General features: G+C 40.2%; 1 protein-coding gene across 3 annotated transcripts in view; it reads right to left on the reverse strand.

The window, feature by feature from the left end:
- The window catches only part of pdlim5a (PDZ and LIM domain 5a), a 57,728-nt gene that overhangs the window by 33,072 nt on the left and 5,812 nt on the right, over window positions 1-18,844 (reverse strand). For all 3 annotated transcript variants that reach the window (XM_058071668.1, XM_058071667.1, XM_058071666.1), the window contains exon 3: window positions 14,823-14,974. In XM_058071668.1, coding sequence (XP_057927651.1) covers window positions 14,823-14,974 — 152 coding nt within the window. The remainder of the gene's footprint in view (window positions 1-14,822; window positions 14,975-18,844) is intronic.

Below are 18,844 nucleotides of genomic sequence, written 5' to 3' on the forward strand. Positions count from 1 at the left end.
CACGGGGAGAACATGCAAACTCCACACAGAGATGGCCGAGGGTGGAATTGAACCCTGGTCTCCAAGCTGTGAGGTCTGCGCGCTAACCACACGACCGCCGAGCAGCCTGAGTTGTCATTGTAAATAATGAAATTAACTGTTCTACTGCATATTACACTTTTTAAGTAGGAGGGAGCCATTGTAATTGCAGTCAATTACTTAGCATGTTTTTGGAATGTGGGAGGAAACCGGAGTACCCGGAGAAACCCACACATGCACGGGAATAACATGCAAACTCCACACAGAGATGGCCGTGGGTGATCACTGGAGATACGTCGGTAAAATTGAGACTTGTACAATATCGGCATATCCTCAAAAAAGTCAATATCAGCCAGGACACCCCTTGCTTACACTAACAAATACATAAAAACGACATAAAAATTACTACAAATCTTTTCACAAGACTGTATTTGTACTTTTTTTTAAGAACAAACGTGAATGGAGTGTCGACACACACCCAAAAGCACCTCATAAAAAGCAAGTTCAGGTATGCAGGCTGGTTACAGGGAATGTTAACAAAGTACTACAATAACATTAGCGACAAAGACATGCTCAGTACCAGAAAAGAAAAGGTACTCTGCAATTCGGGAAGCAGAGCAGTAAGACCAGGATATAGGAGGTATTATGTACACCCATTCCCAACACATGCAGTGTTGCAGAAGTGAACATGTCTTGAATAAATAACAGAGCAAGCTGTACAAAACAACCTAAAACATAGCAGGGTTTTTATGCCATGTGTTTTTAAATAGGTCCTGTTACCAGCAGGAGAAGTGCGCTATAGGATAAGGAATCTGCCTGGAAGCTAAATTCACTACATGGTGGGGTCCAGTAAGAGGAAGCAATGGAACTGGAGGCAATGGCAGCCCAGATAAGAGCATCCATGTGGTTTAAAGGGCTTGAACTGAACCGTCAGCTCCAGCTTCAAAGAGATTTACCAACACTATGTCCCTAATGTACAGTAGGAAGTAAAAGACAGAAAAAACAAAGACATCCAGCTATTGAAAAAAGACAAAGTTTAACAGGACAGTTCATTTTATCAGCTTTGAAACATGACATTAGAATTTAAGTTAAATACAGCGCAAACTCACAACCTCATCAATGCGCTTCTAAAGTCAAGTATTATGACATCACGCCAGACGTCAACAAGAGCTCAGATTGGAGATTTAAATACTCAAGCCGACGGTTTTGATTATTCTTTTGCTTTTTTTGCAACACATATCTCAAAAGAATATAGAGTGGTACCTCTGTTTTCATTTTTAACCAAAAAAATCAAACAAAAACCAAAAAGTATGAAGACCAGAGCATGAAAACCCACTAAATCCATTCCTGACACCAAAAAATTAATTCATTCATTTTCTACCACTTGCGCGGTATCCCAGCGATACACCCTGGACTAGTGGCCAGCCAATCACAGGGCACATATAGACAAACAACCATTCACACTCACATTCATACCTATGGGCAATTTGGAGTCGCCAATTAAGCTAGCATGTTTTTGGAATGTGGGAGGAAACCGGAGTACCCGGAAAAAAACCCATGCTTGCACGGGGAGAACATGCAAACTCCACACAGAGATGGCCAAGGGTGGAATTGAACCCTGGTATCCTAGCTGTGAGGTCTGCGCGCTAACCACACGACCGCCATGCAGTTAAATGTTAACAAAAATACATTTTATAGAGAATTATTATAAAAATCATCCCTTGTTTCGCTTTTTCCTCACGAGGGTCGCGGGGGTGCTGGAGCCTATCCCAGCTGTCTTCAGGTGAGAGGCAGGGTACACCCTGGACTGGTGGCCAGCCAATCACAGGGCACATATAGACAAACAACCATTCACACTCACATTCATACCTATGGACAATTTGGAGTCGCTAATTAACCTAGCATGTTTTTGGAATGTGGGAGGAAACCGGAGTACCCGGAGAAAACCCACGCATGCACGGGGAGAACATGCAAACTCCACATAGAGATGCCCGAGGGTGGACTTGAACCCTGGTATCCTAGCTGTGAGGTCTGCGCGCTAACCACTCGACCGCCGTGCCGCTCTATTTCATTATAAAATGGAAGAAGTACAAAGTAAGAAGCCTAAATATTACCACTTCCACACAGAATGGGAGGAAAACTGGGAGGAGAACTATGTTGTGTCGGCCATGCCATGGCTGACTACATGCAGTGTGAAGGTAATCTAATCTAATATCAATAGAATACTACATATAACTTGTTTTTTCCGATATTTGGACTAATAGTAATTAGTAATCCCAGTAATTAGTAAACTAATAAACCACAAAAGAGCTGTCTATTAATTGATACATTTTCATTAATGTTGCAACCGCAGTGTAGCGAGACATGACTGTAGTGTGAAGAGAAAACAATGCAAAGTAATTCCAAATGACGAATGGATGGAATTTTTTCTATCGATGCCGACTTTCCAACCAACCTGCCAAGATCCAATTGATTCGTGTTTCTCGCCTTCTCTATCAAATTGCTGGCACTCACAAATAAAAGTCAGCTGGCATAGGCTCCAGCATACCCCTGCGCCCCTAGTGAGTATTAAGCGGCATAAAAAAAAATGGATGGATATTTGATTAGTAGCACGTGTTAGTCACTGCATCTGTGCAACGCTGGCTCGTCGTCATGCTTTGCACATTTTACAGCCGTAATAAAAGATTTCACGTTTTGTTCTCGCCAACTTTTCTGCGGCTAACCGTGCTAACCAGCTTTTTGCTGATGACTGCAATGCACAAAACACAACAAATAGCTGAGGGATCATTCTGTTGCATCTAAGAAGAGTTATCACTATGATGTTACTCTGCTACACATTAAAGCCGGTATTGATGATGGCAGATGATGTCATCCGCTACAGCAGGGGTCTCAAACCCAACTGTGGCCCACAAGACACTAGTTTGAGGCCCCCGCCTTGATATGAAAGTTTAATGTTAGTGCGGCCCGCGCAAGTTTGATATGGATGCTGTATGGTATCATGTACCCAGAAAAAATTATTACGTTTGATTAATGTTCATGTTAAAGGTTAAATAACTGTTAATAGTTATCCTCCCTATCCGTGTGGAAGTGGTAAGTTTTTGGCTTTTTAAGTTTAAAGGAAATAACTTGAAGGCTAGTGTTTAGGTCGCTAGCTCTCTAGTTTGCGAGTTAGCATGTGTCTCAAGACCCTGCAGTTGCGCAATATGTTGTAAATAAAAAAAGTATAAATGTGACTATAGTCGTGTTTTGTCATGTCTACAGGGCTCTAATAATGCTTTGTTCATTTTAATCTGAAAAAAATTATTTGTCTACCCACCAACTATATGTGGTTTCTTAAGTTTTTATTATTTGCCGTTTTATTATTATTATTAGATTTATTTATTACTGATTGATTTTCTTTATTCTTGATTGGTTTATTTATTTTGTGCAGAAAAATGAAAATTAAGATATTTGAGAACAGTGGAATGTTTTATCAGAGCTTTTATTGTAGAAAATCGGAACCAAAGCACTGAAAAAGTTTGTATATTTTTCTGTTTTTAATAAATGCAGGTTTTTGTTTTTTTTTTGGAAAACCTGATGCGGCCAAGCCTTGCCCAGACCCTAGCTCCAGTGGCCCCCAGGTAAATTGAGTTTGAGACCCCTGCTCTACAGTGTGTTTTTAAATACATTCCTTTCATGCTGATTACAAATGATTTTACAGTTTATAAAACTCTCATTAGAGGATTGTTATGTTTGGAACAAAAAAAACATAGAGCGGAGTTCGCGGTCATGCTCTTCTTCACAGCCTAAAGCTCATTTATTGTCATTACTAAGCAGTTGTATGAGGTCAATGTTTTCTTATTCTCTCTGGATCATCACATGGTGATCCTTCAGAAAGCTCCAGCTGCATGTTTGGCCGTCATTCATCAAGACAGACTTACAGAAGAGTGGTTTTATGGTAATGCTAATGGTTTTATATCATTTGAACATGCATCAGATTACAATTGAATGCATCACATAATCAGTTCACAGTTCCACATGTCCAAAAGGAGTAGGAAGAAGCAAAGCTTATTAAATCCTACCCCTCCATCTGGTACTTTTATAATCAGTAACTGTTACATTTGTTCACTTCCTGCTTTCCTAATATATAATTATTTTAATTTTAATTTTAATTTTAATTTTAATTTTAATTTTAATTTTAATTTTAATTTTAATTTTAATTTTAATTTTAATTTTAATTTTAATTTTAATTTTAATTTTAATTTTAATTTTAATTTTAATTTTAATTTTAATTTTAATTTTAATTTTAATTTTAATTTTTCCCAAGTCCTATCTTTACCGGCCACCTAAAGTTATTTGAATTTTTCTTATTTTCTTTGGCAAAAACAAGCGATTTGCAAAACAGACAGGCATAAACAGGTGTGTCTAAATGTGGCTACATTCTCTTGGTATTAGGATATTACTGGCAAATACTACAAGCCTCGCCAAAAGTGACGGCGAAGGGGTTTTAGATGATCTTTGGCAAATACTGCAGACTTATGAGGGACGGGGACAGGTGAGGCCAGTTTGGGAGCTTTGGCTATGGAACGTCACTGGCAAGTAGCTGCGGCAAGTAAGTGACAAAGGCAGCTGCAGTGGATTTGCAAAGGGATGTGAAACGCTGCAGCTTTCGTAAAACGATCACTCCAATATTCAGTCTTTGGTCACATGCAAACTACTTTTCCTGCTTTGACATTTTCCCGTCTTATTTATATTTACAGTGCAACTGAAATATTGTCTACATTAAATCCTGGTGCAAGTCTTCCCATAGAAAGCCAGGCTATTTTGGGTAAGCCTATTCTTTCTACACACAATTCATCTCCATGAATGCAAGGAAGATTGTCAGGTACTAAACCAGTGAAAAATGGGAAGATTTTGGAGTGATCCTATCTCCATTCTTGTGGATTCCAAAAGAGCTTCAACGGGTTTGGCTTCAGGGGTGTATGGTTGCAGCACCGGGACTCAAACCACATAAGTCTGTTGAAGAAATAAGATTCAGGGGGACTGAACTTTGGTTAAATAACCTACAAAAATAACGTTAATTTGGGTTCAATACACATTTTTTTCAGTTGTCATTGTTCATTCATTCATTCATTTTCTACAGCTTATCCTCACGAGGGTCGCGGGAGATGCTGGAGTCTATCCCAGCTGTCTTTGGGCGAGAGGCGGGGTACACCCTGGACTGGTGGCCAGCCAATCACAGGGCACATATAGACAAACAACCATTCACACTCACATTCATACCTATGGACAATTTGGAGTTGCCAATTAACCTAGCATGTTTTTGGAATGTGGGAGGAAACCATGCAATGCACGGGAAGAACATGCAAACTCCACACAGAGATGGCTGAGAGTGGAATTGAACTAGGGTCCCAAGCGGTGAGGCCTGCGTGCTAACCACTCGACCACGGTGCAGCCTGGCTGTAATTTAATTTAATTTAATTTAATTTAATTTAATTTAATTTAATTTAATTTAATTTAATTTAATTTAATTTAATTTAATTTAATTTAATTTAATTTAATTTAATTTAATTTAATTTAATTTAATTTAATTTAATTTAATTTAATTTAATTTAATTTTAGACAATATGGACAATTTGGAGTCGCCAATTAACCTAGCATGTTTTTGGAATGTGGGAGGTTTTCTCCGGGTACTCCGGTGTCCTCCCACATTCCAAAAAAACATGCTAGGTTAATTAGCGATTCCAAATTGTCCATAGGTATGAATGTGAGTGTGAATGGTTGTTTGTCTATATGTGTCCTGTGATTGGCTGGCGACCAGTCCAGGGTACTCTTGCCTAAAGACAGCTGGGATAGGCTTCCTCGTGAGGAAAAAGCGGTAGAAAATGAATGAATCAATGAATGAACCGTAGCTCCCCAGTGCCGGCAGCACTCATGCAGCTCCAGACCAAGATGCTACCACGACAGAAAATAATTAAAAATCACTGATTTAGGACAGGGCGGCACAGCGGTCGAGTGGTTAGCGTGTAGACCTCACATCTAGGAGGACCAGGGTTCGATTCCACCCTCGGCCATCTCTGTGTGGAGTTTGCATGTTCTCATGCATGCGTGGATTTTCTGCGGGTACTCCGGTTTCCTCCCACATTCCAAAAACATGCTAGGTTAATTAGCGACTTCAAATTGTCCATAGGTATGAATGTGAGTGTGAATGGTTGTTTGTCTATATGTGCCCTGTGATTGGCTGGCGACCAGTCCAGGGTACTCTTGCCTAAAGACAGCTGGGATAGGCCCCAGCACCCCTCGTGAGGAAAAAGCTGTAGAAAATGAATGAATCAATGAATGAACCGTAGCTCCCCAGTGCCGGCAGCACTCATGCAGCCCCAGACCGAGACGCTACCACAACAGAAAATAACTAAAAATCACTGATTTAGGACATTATTTTTGAGCTCGACTGTTGAGGGATAAATAATTGAACACAGAAGACCAAAGGTATTCAGATAAGACAGATATAACCCTTAATTCATATACAATCTATGGAAAATTCTATACATCAAACTCTACTGAAAGGCACTGGAAGCTAATACCGGCGTGATGGCTAACTCGCATCTCCCAGTGCACGTGCACGCTCTCATGAATGTCACATGTGAAATGGTTTCAGTACAGGCCTCACAACCCAAGGATCTCGGCGTCCCTATTCCGAGAACACAATGTCAACAAAATGAAAGCATATACTCCAACCCTGCATAAAGTTCCTAAAGAGAAGCCCTCACTAGGGACTCCCAAGCCAACATGCGGACTCAAAATAAACTCCAGCAGCTGCCGGTTTGAGAGCTGTTCATGTGGGCATGACTTCATTAAGAGTGAGCATTCACTATCTCTGTATTGTCCTCTTGTTGTTTACTTGAGGACTAACGAACAAAATCAGTTTAAAGCACCATCGGGTTGGGTTCCAGTCACACAGTTCTGAGCTATGAGCTCGGCATCATTAGTCACGTATACATGGACCCAAATATTCCAATTCCATTCGGGTTATTTGCTCAAACGGAAAGAATCTAACCTTTGTATACACGTCATTCCGAAAGAAAAGTGCCAATCCGAATTAATATATAATCGGATTCCCAGGGGTGGAATATTCCTTTACCCCAATCCGATTGACGTATCTTGTACCCGCTCAATCGGAAAGTTGTCAGGTGTGATGTAACACGCAGACGTCTCTCAGGTTTTAAAAATGGCGGCAAGCAGTCATCACTGGACTATAGTGCAAAGTTCGTTTTTGATACAAACTTTAAAAGAACTGAACGTTCAAGTTCCTGCTTTAAAAAAAAACGTAGCAACTGTCCCAACAACCGTGGTAATCACACTCTCGTCCGCCATCTTCGATGAATCATGTGATGTTGTTTACGTTTTACTGCGCATGCTCCATTGACTATTTTGTTTGATTTTATTGGTGCATGTAGACAGGAGATTGGAATATTCCTTTCCATGTATACACTATTTTCTGGTACATCATTCGGAAAGAGTAAAATCTCCTCATGTTGCATGTGAAGGACTGTAGACCAATAGCGGTACAGGAAAAACACTCAAGTCCGCCCGTGTAGTTCGAAAAAAAAAAAACCTGATTGTGTTTACCCGTGACTTATTATGGCCTGTCATTGCAGCTTTCCACATGAATACACACACGCACACACATCTCTTCATGCAAACGTATGTGACAAGTCCACCATTGATGCGCTGGGTCACAAAGAGCAGCCTTGTCAAACACAGTAATTATCTCGTTGGCGCTGCTTTCAAAGCACAAGATATAAAAACAAGCAGAAACAGTCAGCTGCAGCATTAAAAAAAAATGCTACTTTGTTCTTTGCGTGATATCTTGTTTACTCACATTCCTTTCTTAGCGTATATACAAAGAGGTGCCTCCCGATATGCTTCATTTTAAACAGCCTATAACATATTTAAGCACTGAGAAACATTAAATCCACACATGCGTGGGAGCCAATTAAACTCTAGAAAAAAACAGTCCTGCTGGGAATGAACACTGCATTGTTGCATAGAATCTTGCAGCCCACAGCTAGGAGACCAGGGTTCAATTCCACTGTGTGGAGTTTGCATGTTCTCCCCGTGCATGCGTGGGTTTTCTCCGGGTACTCCGGTTTCCTCCCACATTCCAAAAACATGCTAGGTTAATTAGCAACTCCAAATTGTCCATAGGTATGAATGTGAGTGTGAATGGTTGTTTGTCTATATGTGCCCTGTGATTGGCTGGCGACCAGTCCAGGGTGTACCCCGCCTCACCAAGACAGCTGGGATAGGCTCAAGCACCCCCCCCCCGCTACCCTCGTGAGGAAAAGCGGTAGAAAATGAATGAATGAACTATGCAGCTTACAATGTGAAATGACCAAGGGAGTCCAATGTGCGGCTTGGGGGCCACCTGTGATAAACGGCTACTTTTTTATTGTCCTACAACAACCACAAAAAAACAGCAAAAATTGGAAAATGCAGCAGTGCTTTTCCTCATAATACAAAATGTAATATAGCAGGAAAACGTTTTAATTTCACAACAATAATTTACAAGAATATGCCAAATTATGCCGCATAATAAAAATGAGAAACAAATTAAGTGCAAATGTCTTTATACTGGCGGCACGGTAGTCGAGTGTTTAGTGCGCAAACCTCACAGCTAGGAGACCAGGGTTCGATTCCACCCTCGGTCATCTCTGTGTGGAGTTTGCATGTTCTCCCCATGCATGCGTGGGTTTTCTCCGGGTACTCCGGTTTCCTCCCACATTCCAAAAACATGCTAGGTTAATTAGCGACTCCAAATTGTCCATAGGTATGAATGTGAGTGTGAATGGTTGTTTGTCTATATGTGCCCTGTGATTGGCTGGCCACCAGTCCAGGGTGTATCCCACCTCGAGGCTCTAGCACCCGCCGCAACCCTTGTGAGGATAAGTGGTCGAAAATGAATGAATGAATGAATATTAGTTACCGTCATTTCCTGAGGACCATCTAGCCAATCACGACCAGTTTGTCAACCCATTGGAAGTAGCAGCAGGCCATTGCTCAACAGAACAGTCGGACTCACAGTGTCATCTTACAAAGAGAGCTAACATCATCACGCAGCAGCTTAACACTTCAAAGGTATGTCTAAGAAATATACAAACATGTACCAATACAGACTCTAAATTGTCCATAGGTATGAATGTGAGTGTGAATGGTTGTTTGTCTATATGTGCCCTGTGATTGGCTGGCCACCAGTCCAGGGTGTACCCCGCCTCTTGCCCGAAGACAGCTGGGATAGGCTCCAGCACCCCCTTGTGAGGAAAAGTGGTCGAAAATGAATGAATGAATGAATATTAGTTACGTCATTTCCTGAGGACCATCTAGCCAATCACGACGAGCTTGTCAACCCATTGGAATTCGCCGCAGGTCATTGCTCAACAGAACAGTCGGACTCACAGTGTCATCTTACAAAGAGAACTAACATCATCACGCAGCAGCTTAACACTTCAAAGGTATGTCTAAGAAATATACAAACATGTACCAATACAGACTCTAAATTGTCCATAGGTATGAATGTGAGTGTGAATGGTTGTTTGTCTATATGTGCCCTGTGATTGGCTGTACCCCGCCTCTCGCCCAAAGACAGCTGGGATAGGCTCCAGCACCCCCTTGTGAGGAAAAGCGGTAGAAAATGAATGAATGAATGAATGAATGAATGTCTTTATACTTGAAGTTCTATTCCAACAACTGACCAAAAAAGTAATATCATAAAAATGAGAGTAAATAAGAATGTTACAAAACTGATGGAATTTATTAAATATGGTGACATTACAGAAAGCATGATTTAAGTGAGATTTTAAAAAAAATGTAGTTTTAAGGTAGTTTTTTGAGGCATTTTTGATCGTAAAGGTGAAAGAGGGAGTATCTGATACACCATAAAACATATTATTGCAATGATATCAATTCTCTTGCTAATCTTTGCAGTATCAGAGTCTCAAAAGTCCTACTTGCTCAATATTTAGCGCATGAAATTGTTTTTTTTTCTACTGAAAAAAATAGCATTTGAAGGGTTTGGTAGTTTTAAGTAAGTTTGAAGTAGTTTAAAATCAGTTTTTGTGTGTGTACATTATTGCCACAAAGGTGTCCACAGGGTAGTAATATGAGAGCGGCACAAGGGTCAGTTCGTGAGCACCGGGAATGTTCTCCATGGGAATGTTTGTAATGTGGCAGGGTCATGGTGGAGCTAGAGCAGGGAGTGTTCCTGAGTGTGGTTAGGACAATGAGCAGAGAGCACAATAAGGAATACGAGCTGCTGTCAGTGAAAGATGTGTGTGCATCCTGTTGACCTTTTAAAACAAGATTATAGTTTTCGAAGTCGTAAACACATTTCTAACACCAGCCAAGCTTTGACAAAATAAAACAATCGTCATTAAAACCTCATGTGGAGGAGTAGAAATCGGTGGAATAACAGTTGTTGCTATAAAGCGGTATTAAAATAAAGTTGATCTTATCTCTACATACATGTGTCCTCCACATGTGACATCTCCTCATAGCAAGAACATAGCAGCTGCTTTAACTTGCTAAGTATGTCATCAGACTGAAGTTAGAATGACAATGAGCGGAAAGAATGGAAAAATCATTAGGTCTTTTTATTAGTGATCTAAACTTAGCACGCTGATGTTTTGGCACCTGCTGCCTGCTATTGCACTTTGTGTACGGGTGTGTTTTCCATGAAATAAAGTCAGTCCAAGTTCTTTTACTACCAAGGCAAACAGTAGCACGATTTGGTTCATTTTATCTTCTTATAAAATGAATGTTCAATTTCTTACATATGTGGAGTGGAATTTTTTTTTCGTAAATTCCATCCATTCGTCATTTAGAATTACTTTGCATTGTTTTCTCTTCATACTGCGGTTGCAACATCAATGAAAATGTATCAATTAATAGACAGCTCTTTTGTGGTTTATTGGTTTACTAATTACTGGGATTACTAATTACTATTAGTCCAAATATCGGAAAACAAGTTATATGTAGTATTCTATTGATATTAGATTACCTTCACACTGCATGTAGTCAGCCATGGCATGGCCGACACAACATAGTTCTCCTCCTTCCTGTGTGGAAGTGGTAAGATTTTAGCTTCTTACTTTGTACTTCTTCCCCACTTCGTTTGAAAAGTTTAGAATAAGGAAATTGCAGAACCTAGTGACGCCCGTGTTGTTAACACAGAATAATTGGAGAATCAAGGGGACTAAAGCGTTTCTATTTCATGTCTACAGGGTTCTAATAATGGTAAAAGCTGTAAACAGTGTTTCTGTGCTCTGACTATGAAAATATTGTAATTATTTATAATGAAATAATTCAGAAATTCATTTATTGCTAAAATCAATTAACCACAACGGCGGTGGAGTGGTTAGCACGCAGACCTCACAGCTAGGAGACCAGGGTTCAATTCCACCCTCGGCCATCTCTGTGTGGAGTTTGCATGTTCCCCCCGTGCATGCATGGGTTTTCTCCGGGTACTCCGGTTTCCTCCCACATTCCAAAAACATGCTAGGTTAATTAGCGACTCCAAATTGTCCATAGGTATGAATGTGAGTGTGAATGGTTGTTTGTCTGTATGTGCCCTGTGATTGGCTGGCCACCAGTCCAGGGTGTACCCCGCCTCTCGCCCGAAGACAGCTGGGATAGGCTCCAGCACCCCCGCGATCCTCGTGAGGAAAAAGCTGTAGAAAATGAATGAATGAATGAACTCAAAGGTCATTCAGCGAACGGATTGTGTTCGACTTTAGAGTTCCAGTGTACAGTTTCTCCTTCACATCTGTTGTCCACCCCTAACCCACACATCCCTCTTGTTAAATCATCCCTTTATTTAGGGAAGCAATAACAACCCGTCTCACGTTAAAATACACACATCCAGACACCACATTGCCGTATTGTTCTTACGGCAACTTTAGCTATCTTGACCCTGTGACAAACCCAATCAAAAGCCAAGAAGAAACATGACAAATCCTGTAAAACTAACAGAAAGTCAAGGGGACCCGAGTGGCCCTTTTCTATGTAAACATTTTAAATCCAATCCAATCCACTTTATTTATATAGCACATTTTATAAACAGAGTTTCCAAAGTGCTGCACAGACTAGACTATAAATAATATATTATAATAATATATTTTATTATATATTATTATATATATATATTATATATATTATTAAATATAATAATATATAAATAATAATCCAAAACTAAAATCTAATTGAAGAAATAAAATAGTAAAATAGATATTAAAATATTAAAAACAAGAAGCAAAGCAATAAAAGTATTAAAAATAAGTATTAAAAAAGCTAGTAAAATAAATAATATATTATAATAATATATATATATATATTATATATATTATTATATTATATATATTATTATATATAATAATATATAAATAATAATCCAAAACTAAAATATAATTGAAGAAATAAAATAGTAAAATAGATATTAAAATATTAAAAACAAGAAGCAAAGCAATAAAAGTATTAAAAATAAAAATTAAATAATAATAATAATTAAAATTAAAATAAAAAGAAAGAACTAAAAGGACCATACGACTCACTCCATTAAAAGCCATAAAATAAAAGTGGGTTTTAAGACGAGACTTAAAGCTTTCAATGTTGGGGGCCTTTTTTACTTGGGAGGGGAGAGAGTCAACCACAAAAAAGCTCGGTCTCCCCTGGTCTTAAGTCTCGTCTTGGGCACCACAAGTTGGAGCTGGCCCTCGGACCTCAGTGGGTAAATTTGGATGAGGTCCGAGATGTATTTGGGGGCCAGTCCATTCAACGCCTTAAAAACAAACAATAAAATCTTAAAATCAATCCTAAAGCGAACAGGCAACCAATGCGGGGAGGCCAGAATTGGGGTGATGTGCTCCCCCTTTTTGGTTCCTGTTAAAAGCCCTGCCGCAGAGTCCTGGACTAACTGTAAGCGGGAGAGAGACTTTTGGCTAATTCCAGACTAAAGTGTATTACAGTAGTCCAGACGTGATGAAATAAAAGCGTGCATGACTTGCTCAAAGTGTCGCAAACATAAAAAAAGATTTAATTTTAGATAAAAGCCGAAGATGATAAAAACTAGATTTTATAATTGCATTAATTTGTTTATTGAGTTTAAAATCACTGGCTATTATGACGCCAAGGCTGGTGGCTGAGGGACGAATGTTGTTTTGGAGGGGGCCGAAGTCTATAGGGGGGCCTTTATAGTTGAGGAGGATAGCTTCGGTCTTCTCCTCGTTAAGCCTTAAAAAGTTGTGGGTCAGCCAAGCCTTGACATCCCTTAAGCACTCGAGAAGGGGGGCATGTTAGGGGGCATGGTCATTTTTTGTGAGTGGCAAGTACAGCTGGCAGTCGTCCGCATACAGGTGATAGGAGATGCCATGTTTTTAAAGTAATGTACCAAGTGGGACCAGGTAGAAGGCAAATAAAATGAGCCCAATAATTGATCCTTGTGGGACTCCACAGTCAAGGGGAGCAGTGGAGGAGTAAAATCAGGTACGACCTAAACCACTCAAAAGCACCACTCACAATCTGGGTATGTTTAAAGCCCAGATGTTGACCGAGGCATGACAGTGTTTGAATTCTGTCTCGTCTCACCGATGCCAATGAATGCCTGGCAACAATAACAAAAACCCAAAGTGCCATCTGCCCCCAATCAGGCTGCCTGATCACACAAGTGAATAGCTGGTGGCTGAGGGACGAATGTTGTTTTGGAGGGGGCCGAAGTCTATAGGGGGGCCTTTATAGTAGTTGAGGAGGATATCTTCGGTCTTCCCCTCGTTAAGCCTTAAATAGTTGTGGGCCAGCCAAGCCTTGACATCCTTTAAGCACTCGAGAAGGGGTCTCAGGGGGGCATGGTCATTTTTTGCGAGTGGCAAGTCGTCCGCGTACAGGTTATAGGAGATGCCATGTTTTTTAAGTAATGTACCAAGTGGGTCCAGGTAGAGGGCAAACAAAATGAGCTCAAGAATTGATCCTTGTGGGACTCCACAGTCAAGGTGAGCAGTGGAGGAGTAAGATCCCCCAAGTCCCACGGCAAGGTACGACCTAAAACACTCAAAAGCACCACTCACAATCTGGGTATATTTAAAGCCCAGATGTTGACCGAGGCATGACAGTGTTTGAATTCTGTCTCGTCTCACCGATGCCAATGAATGCCTGGCAACAATAACAAAAACCCACAGTGCCATCTGCCCCCAATCACACAAGTGAATAAAAATGATACAGCCCCTTGAAGGGTCCAATAAAACACATCAGTCTGATCACGGTGTGTTTCATGGCAGTCAATACAAATACAGTAAAATAGAAGCTTTGATCAGATCTGGTTACCAGATCTATATAGTATATAGCATTATTTATGGGACTACAAATCGTCATGCATATCCCCTACAGTGCTGGAGGAATTTGCTCATCCACCGTGCACCATGTGAATTATGCTTATAACTTATTTCACCAAACATATTCAGCCTGCTACTAATTCATAGCAAGACGCAGATGGTTCAGTGATGCTCCTGCTGTGATTTAAGTTATACCTCTTTTCTTTCGGGAATGGAACATAATGCGGAACCGATGGTGCTGTAAGTGTAAGTGCTAAGACTGATTCCTACAACAACAGCAAAACATCTGCGAGGATGTGAGACATCCGTTGTTGACATCGAGTTTGTAGCAGAGATAGGTTCCTTGGGAGCGTTTTCAAGAAAGTGCATAAATCATGTGCTGACATGGTGATAAATGGCTACAAGCTCCATTGACACGTGAAATCATGGTAATGGAAAGTGACTTACTTTTGTAGGGTGAGGCTGAGGTTACCAGCGCAGGCCTTGATCTTGTTCTGGGCCTCCAGGTGGTTCATTGCCTCAGTCGCAATACCGTCAATGGACAGAACCATATCTCCGATGGCGATGCCGCCTTTGGCCGCTTTCCCACCGTCTGTCAGCTGCAGAAATGAAGGGACCACTAGTTTATGGAATCATTTGGACACCCACAGTCTTATGGACTTAGGCTACAGTTCTTAAAAATACTGTGGACAAAACATTTGTGTCAATGTGGATAGCTACAAACAAGAAAAACATGCTGACATTATGTGTAAACAACATCATATCGATTGACAAAAGTGACAACTCTGCTGACCAATCAATGAACAGCAGCACTGAATAAGGCTATCCAGTTGTTACATTAGTTTACATGCGTCCAATGAAATCTGTTCAATAGTTTGGTTGAGTCTGGTTTCGTTCATTCATTCATTCTCTACTGCTTTTTCCTCACGAGGGTCGCGGGGTGCTGGAGCCTATCCCAGCTGTCTTCGGGCGAGTACCCTGGACTGGTCGCCAGCCAATCACAGATCACATATAAAAAATCAATTAAAAAACTATCTTGCTTCTGCTATACCCTACACTTTTTCAGTACTTTGGTTCCGGTTTTCCACACCAAAATATCTGATAAAACATTCCACTGTTCTCAAATATCTTAATTTTTATTTTTCTATACACAAAATAAAATAAAAAAATAAATAAACAAATTAAGAATAAAGACAATAAATCAATCAATCAGTAATAAATAAGTAAAATAATAATAAAACAGCAAATAAGAAAAACGTAAGAAACCACATACAGTTGGTAGAGAAATTATTATTTTTTAACAGTTATTTAACCTTTAACATGAACATTAATGAAACTTAATAATTTTACCCAATTAGCAAGTTAGCATCGTACTCAGTTCCATCTGGGAGCAGCGTCGTAACTTTAACAACATGTTTGATGAGATGCTTTATCGCGACGTGTATTTTCCGTTTTATTCCAAATCATTTCCTGCATTTATTTGTACCCAGCGTCATAAGCCTTTAGCTTCATTGCTAATCCAAAGCAAAACAGGGCGGGGTAACAGGGTAGGGTAACAGTATGGGCGGGGCAAAAATCATGTTAATTGTGTCTGGTGTGCACACAGCTTTAAGCTGTCATTTCAACATTAAACTTTGGGGGCCTCAAACTAGCGTCTTGCGTGCCGCATTTGGCCCGCAGGCCGCGAGTTTGAGACCCCTGCTCTAACTGAATCAATTTTCCCATAAGAAATAATGCAAATCCAATTATTCCATTAAAGACACCCAAACATGGCAACACAAAAGGCTTTTTTCTTACCTTCATACTTAATGCACCCAAGAAAATACAAAAAAAAAATCACCTGTGGTGCATAGGCCATTAAATCTACGTGAGAAATGAGTCAGTCCAGGCCGCAAGTTTGAGACCCCTGCTCTTTGGAGGAAGTAGGGCTATAACAATCTGGCAAACTTGAACCCCAACCAGCGCAAATCTCTATCTGTCAGTGACTTTCCTTTGGCTACATGAAAACGGAGACCGATGCAAAATCCCAAGGCACCTATAACGCAGAGGGTTCTTTAAAGGTTAAGGATTGTTGCCATTTAGAAACCCCTAAGGCTGACAGTAGAAAGGTTGGGGGTCTTTGGTGATCACATTTCGAATCACCGACAACAGTATAACGCCTGGAGCTCTTGAACCTGAACCTGTTAAAACGCTGTTAAAAAGGTGACATTGGATTTATGGGACAGTACAGACAAGTACCATTTTATAGACTTCGAAGAACCATGCCAAAAAAATTGTATATCTGACCGCCTTTATGCGTGCCTTATATGGTTTTTAGTGCTATATCGAAGCTAAGTGAAATCTAGTTAATCTGAAACAGATTGAGTCCACTTTGGAGGCACTGATGACCAGCATGTTGTTGATTATACTAACTACTTCACATGGGTTCCACATGCACAGACAGTTTATGGTGTTATCGGAACATGAGGGTGAGCACGACGCACCGAGCTAATAGGTTATGTAAGCACCAGTAATATAAACCAGAACAATTCTTATCAGCACACCGAGGGTGGACAGTGACTTGCGTAGGATGTTACACCCTGAGTCACTTTCATTCCCACCCCACCAAAGGACCGCACAAGAAAGCCAACATAGGAGATATAATACTGTATGTCCAATGGAGAAAACATCCATTCGGTTGCATTGTGATGTTTTTACTTTGCTTGAGTGACCATTTTTGCTTACACAGAAGTTAATCCAAAGGCGGAGTGACATCATTTGTTCCTTTTGACACAGTTAAAAAAAAGCCTACACAGACACTCGCATAAATTAATACTGACTTTAATGGCTACTTCTGCCATCTCTCCGTCACACATTCAGTAGACATACATAAAGAAAGAACAGACACTCGTGCAGGGCTAATAAAAGAGACTATGAAGGCCGGATTTGTGTTAATGCTCTGTGGCCTCGACCATTTATAGCAGTGGTCTCAAACACGCGGCCCCCCGCCTTGATTCATTCATTCATTCATTTTCTACCGCTTTTCCTCACGAGGGTCGCGGGGGGGTGCTGGAGCCTATCCCAGCTGTCTTCGGGCGTAAGCCCCCCGCCTTGATATGAAAGTTTAATGTTAGTGCGGCCCGTGCAAGTTTGATATGGATGCTGTATGGTATCATGTACCCGGAAAAAATTATTACGTTTGATTAATGTTCATGTTAAAGGTTAAATAACTGTTAATAGTTATCCTCCCTATCCGTGTGGAAGTGGTAAGTTTTTGGCTATATAAGTTTAAAGGAAATAACTTGAAGGCTACCGTTTAGGTCGCTAGCTCTCTAGTTTGCGAGTTAGCATGTGTCTCAAGACCCTGCCGTTGCGCAATATGTTGTAAATAAAAAGAGTATAAATGTGACTATAGTCGTGTTTTGTCATGTCTACAGGGCTCTAATAATGCTTTGTTCATTTTAATCTGAATTTTGTCTACCCACCAATTATATGTAGTTTCTTAAGGTTTTATTATTTGCTGTTATATTATTATTATTGTATTTATTTATTTATTACTGATTGATTGATTTTCTTTATTCTTGATTTGTTTATTTATTTTTCATCTTATTTTGTGTAGAAAAATAAAAAGTAAGATATTTGAGAACAGTGGAATGTTTTATCAGAGCTTTTCTTGTAGAAAATTGGAACCAAAGCAAAGTTTTTTTACATTTTTTCTTTTTAATAAATGCGTTTTTTTTGGGGGGGGGGGGGGGGGCTGATGCGGCCCAGTCTCACCCAGACCCGAGCTCCAGTGGCCCCCAAGTAAATTGAGTTTGAGACTGCTCTATTGTGAAGGTGTGTGGGACCAGTGTAACACAAAACTTGTTCATACTATGTCTGTGCTCCTCGTCTCTCCAACACCACAATAAACCAATCTTTTGAGTCCTGGTGTGAATGCCGGCTTGTTCTTTTTTTAGTTCAGCGCCTTGCCTTTTCACCTTTACGACTTTAAACTACAGTAAAATGTGGATTCTGTTGATGCTGGTTTTAATGGGACTGATCACTTTTTTTCCACTGAAAGGTTCATGTCTTGAATTCTCAGCAGCTCTTGTAACGGAACTCTATTCATTGTGTTTATGCACATGCATAATGCAAATTATAGTACTTTTGTTACTAGCCTGTCCATTTAATTTGCTCCTTACAGAGTAGGTACTGCCAATAAACAATTATTTTTTTTCTGTAGAGCTGACAAAATACCAGATAGCGTGTTGGAAGCGTTTTTGCCTGTCAACGCTGTCACTCCTTTGCTCTGAAAGCGTGCATTGTTCAAAGCACTCAGATTGGTCGAAGCAGACAATGTCCTAGTACTCCCAACATGTTCTCATCGCTATGTGTTGAAACCACATAAAACCTCTTCAAAGCGCTCCTAATCAAACAACGCAATGTGCTGACAACCAACATCGCTGGGGTCAAACATGCACTTTATCCGATATAATAAATGCAGTATA

The sequence above is a fragment of the Doryrhamphus excisus genome, chromosome 4 (genome assembly GCF_030265055.1).
Source record: "Doryrhamphus excisus isolate RoL2022-K1 chromosome 4, RoL_Dexc_1.0, whole genome shotgun sequence".
Lineage (NCBI taxonomy): Eukaryota > Metazoa > Chordata > Actinopteri > Syngnathiformes > Syngnathidae > Doryrhamphus > Doryrhamphus excisus.